The sequence below is a fragment of the Anabrus simplex genome, chromosome 2, assembly GCF_040414725.1.
Source record: "Anabrus simplex isolate iqAnaSimp1 chromosome 2, ASM4041472v1, whole genome shotgun sequence".
Lineage (NCBI taxonomy): Eukaryota > Metazoa > Arthropoda > Insecta > Orthoptera > Tettigoniidae > Anabrus > Anabrus simplex.
Genome location: NC_090266.1, coordinates 814,464,241 through 814,476,737, shown reverse-complemented (window position 1 = coordinate 814,476,737; position 12,497 = coordinate 814,464,241). Strand labels below are relative to the sequence as shown.

Here is a 12,497-nt window from a genome sequence, read left to right as displayed (position 1 = left end):
TGGTATATGAGGTGGAGTTGGTGTTGTATTGCTGAAATGTGATGTTGGAAAATATTGAGGGCTTGGTATTTTTGACTATGTGTTATGATTTAGGAGGTGTCATATCGTTGGAATGTGGTGTGGGAGAAGTAGTGATATAAGTAGAGGTGGTATATGATGTGGAGTTGGTGTTGTATTGCTGGCCGAAATTTTTGGAGATGGAGAGGTAATTTTATTATGGAGAGGACGAAGAAATGTGATGGTGGAGAGGTGTTGGTATGTGCGTGATTGGTATTTGTTATTCATTGCCGAAATTTTTGGAGATGGAGAGGAAATTTTATTATGGAGTGTTATGACGGAATGAAATGAAATGAAGCAATGTTAACGCGGATTGGTAAAAGTTGTGGTATGGTGGATTGGAATGCAATGACGGAATATTGTTGTTATTATTTAGCCTTCTACTATAGGAAGTGGAATCTGAAAGATGGCTGGTTTGGTATGCAATCGTGTAATGTTGCTGTTGTAGCTTATTTTGGAGTAGGTCAGGGAACAATAAAGGTGATGAAAATGCTGAAGCATGAAGGTTTGAGTGATGAGTGGGTACGTGTGAATGATAACAAGCAGAGAGTTGCAACACCAGCAATAGAATGTAAATATAGGCCCGGCTGAGGAGGTCTGGTCTATAACTGTAGCGTTAGGTCTTTTTGTTTTATTGTTCATTTTATTTTGTATATGGTGGAGAGGGGTGGCTTAGGTTGGACTACATTTATTAATTTTATTAGTTATTGATGTTTTAAGTGTGAATTTAGAATTAGACAGGGGAGTAGCTGGACGTGGCATGAAGAGACGGAGGATGACTACCGTGGTGACCTAACTTTTGAGGTCACGTTTCCGGAGTATCTGACAGGCTTCATGGCACGGCCAAGGTGTACAGTAGCAGTATTTAGTATTTATTTATTTATTATTATTGTGAACATGTACTCGGGGCTGAACGCCTGTTTTGTTCATTAATAAACACACACACAGTGTCTGTTCCGTATTGATGATATGTACAAATATAGCACTAGTGGGTGTACTTCCTAATCATTACAAGTTGGTGCACAGTTATTATATACCCATAGATTATACACCACAATCTTACAATCTTGGGCAATTTTTGACCATTAAAATATGTTAAAGATTGTAAAATCTTTCAACATATACACTTAAAATTATCCTGTCAATCTATTCATTGGTTGCATTGATACATATTGAATATTGCTTAAGTTGTTATTGATGTTATTAAAATAACTTGCACACGCTTAGGTTCTTATTATAAAATTGATATGAAACAGTTATGCTATCGTACGTATTACGAGGGGGTACCCAAAAATAACCAGAATAACATTGCCGTGGGTGAAGCTTGTGTAGTAGGCATTTCTGCCGCTAGGCATGTACAGCACAACTCATTGCCAGTTCAGTACCACCTGTGTTGTTGACCTGGCTTGTTCTGTTCATCTGCAGTTATTGTTTTTGCTAGCGCTGTTTTGTTCTAGTTTCATTTTTTATGTTTCATTTTTTAAGTGAACAACGTGCAAACCTTTTATTGGGAAGTATTATTATTATTATTAAGATTGCGCAACAGTGTTTGTCAAAAAAGACCCGATTTGTGGCAGACAGGAGACTGGTTCGTCCACCACGACAACACATCTGCACACACAGCCATCTCTGTTACGACAGTACTTACAGTTTGTGACTAAATATGGCATGCTTCTGCTGCCACGCACCTGACCTGGCTCCATGTGACATTTGTTATTTCCACGCATGAAAAGGGAGAAAGGACACTGATTTGACAACATTGAAGAGGCCAAGAAAAAGAACGAGGGAGGAGCTGTCAGCCATTTCTAAAGATGACTACAAGAAATGTTTTGAACTGTGGAAGCACAGTGGGACAAATGAATTAGTTGTAATTGAGAGTATTTTGAAGGAAATAAGGTAATTTTGTAAAGAATTTGAAAATATATAGCTTTTTAAAAATAATTCCATTTTTTTTTTGTACCCCTTCGTGACACTGCCTTGATCATTTTTACCCATATGTAGTAGAATTGAAGTTGGTTGACTTAACAGTGTGAGTTTGAGTAGCACATATGAATCTTGGCAAATGATTCTAAATCATCGATGTTATGTCGCGAGTTATCGCAATAAGTGTAGTTGAGTTGATTATTGGCTTAGAGGGAACATCCTTTCTGGTGGTAATTCATTTGGTTTAATGGAACATGTTGATATTATTGAAATCGCAGGAGTTGTTAAGTCTACTGTGTGTGTCTGGTTTGAATATGCTGAATATCTCTAAGTATAGTGAAGTCTAAATGAGGAGATGGAGTATAGTTTGGGTATAAAATGTAATAAATTTAAGTGACGTACTTACTCCCTCTAGCTCGTGTCCATCTTCTTAACACTACGTTCAGGTCACACTATCTTATTGCCTTTTGTTTGAGACACGTTGTATAGTGAGAGGTCGTGAAGGAAGGGAGGGGGAGGTGCGGTAGGTGGGACTGGAGGTAGAGCTTGAAGTCTTGGTGGTGGTTGATGTATGGGCTGGAGAACTTTTTAAGATGTGTATTAGCTGTTAATGGAATGGTAGAATCGTATAAAATATTTACTTTTCAGTTAATTCATTTAAATTATAATTTGGATTAGTGTATCGGTTGAATTGAATGAAAAATTCCTCTGCAATGTTGAGCAGTTTATAAAAAGTATTTATATATGGAATGAGATTTATAACTTGCAATGTTGAGCAGGGTGTATTTTTGCAAAATCTTTATGATACATAAATCTTATTTTATCTCACTAAAATTATGTTTGAGGTCTGTCGTGTGCTGGCCCATGGCCGAAAATCTGTTTTGTAGTGTTGGTATATTCAGCGTAACGTATTTCAAAGTTTCTTCCCGTCTCTCCCACATAACTTGCTTTACGTTCTTGACATTCCAGTCTGTAAATTCCTGAATTGTAAATTTTATAAGTTAGGTTGGTTGTATTGGAATTATGAGAAAGGTTGGGTGGTGTTAGTATTTTTAAATGCTATTTTTACTGTATGTTTCTTGAACAAGTTTGTTATATGGTGTATAGGTATTATTGTTATTGAAGGTAAAGGTTGAGAAATCATTCTTGTTCTTTGGTTCCTTAATTAATTTTGATTTAGGTTTGCTTTTTATTTTGGATATTAATTTCATACTGTGCAAGATATTCATTTGTTGACGAAGTCTTTGTTGAAACCATTTTTGTTTGCTATTATTCGAATAGTGTTTATTTCTTTGCACAAATTATCTTTTGATAGTGGTATGTTATAGAGCTTCCGTGGCTCAGACGGCAGCGCGTCGGCCTCTCACCGCTGGATACTGTGGTTCAAATCCCGGTCACTCCAGGTGCGATTTGTGCTGGACAAAGCGGAGGCGGGACAGGTTTTTCTTTGGGTACTCAGGTTTTCCCTGTCGTCTTTCATTCCAGCAACACTCTCCCTTCTCATTTCATAGCATCTATCGGTCGTTAATAAATCACTTTGGGAGTGGTGACCCCATCGTACTAACAGCCTATATCTGATTCATTCATTACATCCCTGACCTGGTCAATGACTGGAAAACAGGTTGTAGGTTTTCATTTTCATTTTCTGTGGTATCTTATATGATCTGTATATCATGCTGTAATACGCTGCTCTTTTTTGAGATGTGGGGTGTATAGAGTTCTGTCTTATGGTATTTGCCGTTTGTGTAGATTTCCTATAGGTGTGTTATTCTAAGTGGTTGTTTATTCTAGTGACTGTTAAATCTAAGTAATTGCATGATTTATTGTTTTCTGCTTCTACTGTGGACTTGTCCGCCTCCGTAGCGTAACGGTTAGTGTTATTAGCTACCGTCCTCGGGGGCCCGGGTTCGATTCCCGGTACTGCCAGAAATTTAAGAATGGCAGGAGGGCTGGTATGTGGTTGAAATGGTACATGCAGCTCACCTCCAATGGAGGTGTGCCTGAAAAGAGCTGCACCACCTCAGGATGAGGACACGAGTTTACTTTACTGTGGACTTAATGTGGGGACCCAATGTATTTAGTTTCTCTAGTAATTGGTTGCTATTTGTGTGATGTGTGTCTAAAATTGTGAAAAAATCATCTACATATCTCATCTAGTAATAGATATTATCAGTTTTGTTAATTTTGGTGTATTCAAGATGATCTAAGTATATTTCAGCTAATATGCCTGATGCTGGTGAACCCATTAGTAATCCTTTTTGTAGGTAGATGTTTTTGTTAAATTTAAAATAAATTGTTTTTCAGAATGAACTGGAGGATGGTGATGAACTCATCTATTTCATTTTTACTATAGTAAGTTGACTGTGTAATTTCAGATTATTCTCTATTAGCAGAATTGTGTCTTTGGTTGTTATACTTGGGTACATGAATGTAATATCATAGGATACCATATTATGATATGGATGGACTTTAAAGATTTTGTGTTGTTGGAAAATTCTATTGTGTTTTTGGTGGTTTTGTTGGCCTTAAGAGTGTAATGTTTTTTCAGGATTTTTTGTATAAACTGAGCTACTTTGTATCTGGGACTGGGTCTGCAATTGATAATAGGTCTCATAGGCATGTTATCTTTATGGATTTTGGGAAATGCTTTCGCTGTTGGGATTTTTGGATTCCTAATTATCATTTTACTAGATTCTTGATCACTAAGAATAAGCTAATATTATTCAGTAGTGTTTTTAATTCTTTTTGAATTATAGTGATGGGGTCTTTTTTAATAGTTTTGAAGGTATTGTTGTGGAAAAATTGTGTGGTCTTGGCAATGTAGTCAGGTTTATCCATGATTACTGTTGTTTTGCCTTTATAAACTTTGTTGGTTTTTATTTTGTTTTTGAGGTATGCTAATTGTTGGTTGTTGATACTGTCAATGTTAATCTTGTTATGATAGTGTTTAGTTTTCAGATTCTTTATGTAATTGGGTAGTCTCTTTTTTACTTCAAAACTAACCTCATCCTGTTGCTCGTTAGGTAATTTAGTTATCGTTGCTTCTGTTTCTCTTATTGTAATTGCTATATTATCACACACATTGTTTCTGGGCCAGTTGTGCTGAGATCCTCTGCTTAACATACAGAGTTCTACCCCCATTGAATTCAATATTAGAGAGATTTTTTATTGGGGAATGGAACTGGTTAAGTTTATTGGGTGGATCGTTGTTATATGGTTTGACCCTATTGAGCTCAGTGTTATTTGTTATGTTTTGATAGGTCTGGTTGGTATAGTTACTATACACCTGTCTGAGTTTAATTTTGCTTCTAAACTGGGCTGTTTTTTGATTGTGATGTGTTCAAGGTTTTGATGGGTTTGGACTAAAACGTTGTTCCAGTATAGAGCTGGTACACATAGAACAGCTTCTAAATAGGTCTCATACACTTTCAAATTCAAGAAGTTTTTCTTTCTATAAGTTCACTTTAGGTTCACAGTAGAAGCAGAAACCAATTAATCACTCAATTACTTGGATTTAACAGTCACTAGAATAAACAACCATTTAGAATACATCATCAATAAGAAACCTACAAAAATGGCAAATACCACAAGAAAGGATTGTATGCACCCGACATCTCAAAAAAAGAGCAGTGTATTATAGCATGATATATAGAGCATATAACATACCATTATCAAAAGAAAATTTGCACAAAGAAATAAGCACTACTTGAATTATAGCAAACAAAAGTGGTTTCAACAAAGAGTTTGTCAACAAATTAATATCTAAAATCAAACGCAAACCTAAATCAAAATAAATGCATGAACCAAAGAACAAGAATGAATTCTCAACTTTATCTTCAATAATAATAATAATAATAATAATAATAATAATATACACAATATAACCAACTTGTTCGAGAAACATAAAGTAAAAATAGCATTTAAGACCACTAATAACAACACCCACCTTTCTCATAATTCCAATATGATCAATTCCACTGATAGGCCTAAATTTTACAGTTCAGGAACTTACAGACTGGAATGTGAAGAACGTAAAGCAAGTTGCGTGTGACAGATGGTAAGGAACTTTGCAATCTGTTTTGCTGAACATACTAACACTACAAAACATAATAGATTTTCCGCCATGGGACAGCACATGACAGACCTCAAACATAATTTTATTGAGGTAAAACAAGATTTTCGTATCCTAAAGGTTTTACGAAAAGGCACCCTGCTCAACATTACCTAGGAATCAACCAGGACACTAATCCAAATTATAATCTAAATGAATTAACCGGAAAGGTAAATATTTTATACAGTTCTACCATTCCATTAATTGTGAACACATATCTTGCTCCAACCCATACAATATACATCAACCCCACCACGGTTTCAAGCTCCACCTCAAATTCCCGCCTACTGCACCTCCTCCTCCCCTCCTTCACAATCTCTCACCATACAAGAAGTCTCACATAGAAGACAGTGGACAGTGTGACCCAAATGTAGTGCTGAGAGGATCCACTTGAGCTAGAAGGAGTAAGTACATTACTTATATTTATTGCATTTTATACCCAAAGTCTACTGCGTTAAGCTCCACATTTAGACTTTCCTATACTTACAGATATCCAGCATATCCAATCCGTACACACACAATAGACTTAACTCCTGGGATCTCAATGATATCAACATTAAACGGAATTGATTAGCTCTGCAAAGGATGTTCCTTCTAGGCCAATAACCACTTGACTTCCCTTATTGTGATAACTCACTACGTAAGATCAACGTCATCAAATCATTTGCCAAGATTCATACGTGCTACTCAAACACACACTGTGAAGTAAACCAAATTCAATTCTACCACATATGGACAGCAACTATCAAGGCAGTTGATATAGAAGTTGATTCCCATAGGGAATCTGAAATATTTGTTCCGAATGAGTAAATTTATAATACCAATATAAATGGTCTGTTATTGGACATTATAAATTTTCCAGTGCATTGGCACTGCTGGTGGCTACAATTAGCCTATGCAGTGGCCTCCATGATATGCACTAGCCAGCGTCTTGGTAGGTGTGCTAGGTACCAGCTGATGAGCCCAGCCTAGCACACGAGGGCGAAACGCTGGCAACCAGGAATGAGTTAGCTGGAAAATTTATAATGTCCAATAACGGACCATTTATATTGGTATTATCAAGGCAGTGTCAATAATATGCCATATAATAACCATAGTTGTTTTATATCAATTTTATAATAAGAACCTAAGCATGTGCAAGTTATTTTAACAACATCGATAACATAAGAATAAACTTGAGCAATATTCAATACGTATCAATGGAACCAATGAACAGATAATTTTAAGTGTATATGTTGAAAGATTTTATGTATAGGCTAGTTAGTTTTTAACATATTTTATGGTTATATGGTTGAAGATTGCCCAAGATTGTAGGGCTGAAACTAGTATCATGTATATATAATAATATAACTGTGTGTACCAACTTGTATTGAATAGGAGGAACACCCACTAGCGTTATATTCGTACATATTATAAATACAGAACATCAAGCTCATGAATTATGTTGTTAATGCCAACTAGGCATATAAAAAGCCACATAATTATCTTAATTTAAAAACTAAATTAGTCTACATAATTAAAAACATAGCATTTTTGAAAATATGCATATCACAAAAATTGATCCCAAGTTTCTTACAAGGTCACACAAAGAAAAATACACTGAAGCACGTATCAGAGATGATTAACTCAACATAAAGCTTATAAAATCTGGTTACAAGATGAAGTAAAATTCCTATATAGAAAGAAAAACTTCTTGAATTTGAAAATGTATGAGACCTATTTAGAAGCTGCTTAATGTGTACCAGCTTTATACTGGAACAATTTATGTAATCCAAACCCATCAGTAACTTGAAGACATGAAACTAAACATACTCAGGCAGGTGCATAATAACCACAACAACCAGACCTATCAGAACATAACAAAGAACAGTGAACTCTGTAGGGTCAAACCATATAACAATGATCCACCCAGTAAACCTAAGCGCCGGGCTGAATGGCTCAGATGGTTGAGGTGCAGGCCTTCTGACCCTAACTTGACAGGTTCGATCCTGGCTCAGTCCGGTGGTATTTGAAGGTGCTTAAATACGTCAGCTTCTTGTCTGTAGATGTACTACCACGTAAAAGAACATCTGCAGGACTAAATTCCGGCACCTTGGCAAACATAAGCCCACCGCACCTGGGAGGAGGGGGAATTTTCAAAGCGAGATGGAGGTACACTTGGCAGAATTTGGTTTAAGATGCCATGTAGAACACCATTCAGAGAGAGAATTAATCCCATTCTGTAAGGAGGTTACATCTGTTAAAGAAACGATTTGTTTGAATATTTTACAATCATATGCAAATAGTAGAATTTCACAAGACTGGGAGGATATAGTACCAACAAGATTATAAATAACTAGCCGATGTACCCGTGCTTCGCTACGGAATTCTAAATTTTATACAGAATTCTAGGTTATGTAGTGTAAACGTTGTGAGCAAGATTGTATTAAGTTGCATAGCTCTTAACGTTGCCCTAGAAGCACGACGGGGAAGTCACCAACGTCTTTTCTCATATGAAGACTCGGTTAGGGAATTTTCATTGTAATGGTAGGCCAGATTGCCTACCGTCAGTCACAATCAGGTTGGGGAGTTTTCATTATAATGGCAGACACTCACTCTTCGCCTACCTTTATAGATTCTCAGAAAGACTCTCTTAGTGGTTTTCCCAACTGAAATGAACATGGGTCATTACAATGACGTCAGTAAGAATGGCGCGATTCAAAGCAATGCTTTCATATGAAATACTCGATCAAATGAAAAACCACATATTTTATCACTTTTAACGAACAGTACTATGCTGCCGAACTGACAGTCCAAAACTACAGAGCTGGAATGACCAAAACGCAGACATCCGTGATCCGTGAACAATCTTTGTCTTTTTTCGGCGGGGGGATTCGAATATTGGATAGTCTCGGGGCAAAAAATATGCCCGTTTACTTATCAGTTTCCTGGGAGTACCCGATGAGTCGGAAAATCTCAATTCACTACACTGGCGAGGGAAAGAACTATCTGACGCGGAGGCAATTTTTCCTCCAAGCCAGAGAAGAAACCACATCTTCGCTGCTAATTTGTAATAAAATTAATGTAGATTTAATAAAAGTGAAGAGGAAGAAGCTTTTCTTAAGAAACGGCTCATTTCAGGGTTGAATTTAAAGTTATTTAGTGAATTGTGGTACCATAATTTGGCGTAGGCCTAAATTATAATTCTAGACCAGTTCCTACTACTACTCCTACTACTACTACTAACTGAGCCTCTGACTTAAGTGCGCACACTGCTCATTCAAAACAGCGCGTCAGAGTAGGTATCGAATAGCTGGCATACTATGATGAACCAGTGTGTTACGTACCAGCAGTATCACAAAATGTATGAACCAGAAAAATGGCATGCTAAAAAAGAAATTTATCTAACTCCTCAGCTATTTCCCGCCAATATTCAGTTAGGCTGTTATACTCGGTACGCAGCAGTAATCCCATCTATCGGAGTTGAATGTCAGCATAAGAGGCAAAGAACATTACAACAAACAACGGTCAGTGTAATGTTATTGTTGATCAATGTTACGCGCTTTCGATATTGTAGGCCTTCACATTATTAATTGTCTTCCGGTTCTGAAATACCACTCTTATCATAGTCGGTACGATAAATCTGAATAAAACATAAATGATCGGAAATTGTATTCTCTATAACTTTGTAGTACTTTTCCATAGAACGAAGAACACAGGTATTTAAAAATTAAATTTTATGTGCCTTCCCCTAAACTACCATTTCACCCAGGGTGAATAACATATTTTATAGCTTAAACTGTAGTTTCTTATTCCCCGACTCTATATACCGATTTTCATTAAATTATGTTTACCCATTTTGTCGGGGCTCGGCGTTGATATGGACTTAGCAACAAAAATCCAAATTCATGAATATCTGTGTTATCATAGCCGGTACGGTAAAAATGCTTAAGACGTACATGATCAGAAATTTAATTATATATAACTTTAGTTATGTAGTATTTATCGATATGACCACCAATAATATAAATATTTGAGAATTGAAGTTTAGGCCTTCCCCTAAACTACCATTTCACTCAGCGTGAATAAAATGATTTATAGCCTAGATTGTAGCGGCTTGCCCCCCGACTTTACATACCGATTTTTATTAAATTCTCTTCAGCCGTTTCCTCGTGATGCGTGTACATACATACAGACAGACAGACAGACAGACAGACATTACGGAAAAGTAAAAACTGCATTTTCTTGTTACTGTGGACATGATCGATACAAAAATACCATTCTTTTCAAATTCTGAGCAATGTACAGACAAAACTCTTATTTTATATATATAGATTAGGACAAAAGGAAGTAGATCAGCACACTGCCCTGTGGGATGCCAAAATGTACCATAACAGGAGTCTAACTGAATCGAACAAGAACCACTCACACACTGAGTTCTGGTACTGAGGAAGCTCTGCAGGAGAGTTAGGAAGTGACCAGGGATCTTAAAACGTTATGAAGTTTATAGGAAAGAAGCGTGTGGTCTATGATATCGAAAGCCTTGGCAATATCAGTGTAGCATACATCCAGCTGAGAACCGGCACTAAGTGCAGACATTGCACAATGGAGAAGAACAGCCACATTAGGTGGACAGGAGCTGCCAGGAAGAGGAAGATGGAATTCAAGAGGCAAATTGGGACAAATATTCATATACAGTATAAGAAGAGGAATAATTTACCAAGGTGGATGATCGAGAAAGTTCTTTGAAATCAATTAAGAAAAGACTAGTTTAACAATTGATAGGGAATCTGCCATTTATGCAACAGTCCTAAATGTAGATCAATGTTGATTGATTGATTGATTTATTTATTGATTTATTCATTCTCTTTAGACTACTAAGGGTACTAACAAGTTCCAGCATTTTCCCATAGCCTGCACATGTTGCACAACTTTGGAATATGTATGAGATTTGGTTGTAATTTGCCTCAGGCAGAAAGTAAGGAAAGTATGTTCCTTTCAGGGGTATGTTCTGGTACGTACTATAACCGGACTTTTTCATAGCAGTACTTTGACATTATTTCTCCTCATGTTGTGTTTATTACTTGGTTTGGAGGTTTACATGCCCTTGCTATTTAAAAGTTATAAGGTTCATGAATGAAGGTTCTCTCAATTGTCCAATATTTGTGTTCTGCCGTGTATAGCTATTTTTTTTATTTTTTTACCTTGTGTTTATTAGAATGTTCTGATTAGCACATGTATTTTAGTTTTTATTGATCTTGTGTTATTGTAAAGAATATGTTGAATAAGATCTAGGAGAGTGTACAACTACTCCTTTGTCCCGTTAATGATTCGGGTGGAGAATGAGGCAAGATGAAATTCTGTGGCATGTTTATACGGTTGGATGCCCTTCCTCATACCAACCTCAGTTGAGGAGCTAATGAAGATGAAATGAATTATGTTGAATGAAATTGGGTAAGGAAATGGAAGGAATTGCCTGTGAGTAGGAACTGTCCCAGCATTTACATGGAAGTGAAAAAAGGGAAACCAGAGAAAACTTCATGACAGCTGACAGTGGGGTTCGAACCCACTTATCTCCCGAATGCAGAGCTTTGCTCCATAGCCATAGCACCTGTTAGTTCCTTCTGTATTAATGTTTGAAACATTTAAATAACCTTTTGCAGAAAACCTTTTGGAAACCAGAATTTTTATTTTAAAAAGATTGCATGTTTTAGCACTTCTTCAAGATTATAAACATTCCTCTGCAACTTTTCTAATTTTTTCATTTTACAGTGCCACCCATGCTGGATGAGTGTATGGAATTCTTGGAGAAACGACTTGTTCAGCAACTTAAATATGAAGTAATTGTTGTCAGTGATGGCAGCAAGGATCGTACTGTGCTTATAACTCACGAGTACGCTCGTAAATATGGGACTGAAAAGTTTAGGGTTATGGAACTCATTACTAATAGGGGCAAGGGCGGTGCTGTGCGACTGGTAAGTAATATGTGAGCATTATTTTTGAGAATTTCATTCATTTGTTTGTTTTTATTTTAATTTTAATGATGTCTTTGCATCCCTGTTGTCCCTTGTATTTAGTATTCAGCTGGCTTGTGGTTTTATTCCTCTGGAGGACACTTACTGCTGGATGGGATTGAACCATGTTGTTCATTTAGACTCCAAAAACCATAAAAGTAGTCAGTGGGACGTAAAGCCAATAACATTATTATTAGTTAGTCATTATTGACTTGTTGCTCATTTCTATTTCAGGTGAAGAGAATTTTTGGATTTTAAATAATAAATAGTGTTATTGGTTTTATGTCCACTAACTACTTCTTCAGTTTTTGGAGGTGTCAAGGTGCCTACATTTTTTCTTTTATGTGCCGGTAAATGTATCAGCATGGGGCTGATATATTTGAGCACCTTCAAATACCACCAGAATGGGGCTG

General features: G+C 36.5%; 1 protein-coding gene across 1 annotated transcript in view; it reads left to right on the top strand.

Moving 5' to 3' along the window:
* The window catches only part of LOC136863696 (dolichyl-phosphate beta-glucosyltransferase), a 253,703-nt gene that overhangs the window by 84,854 nt on the left and 156,352 nt on the right, over positions 1-12,497 (top strand). Inside the window, exon 3 of the mRNA XM_067140056.2 lies at positions 11,843-12,045. Within this exon, the coding sequence (XP_066996157.2) occupies positions 11,843-12,045 (203 nt within the window). The remainder of the gene's footprint in view (positions 1-11,842; positions 12,046-12,497) is intronic.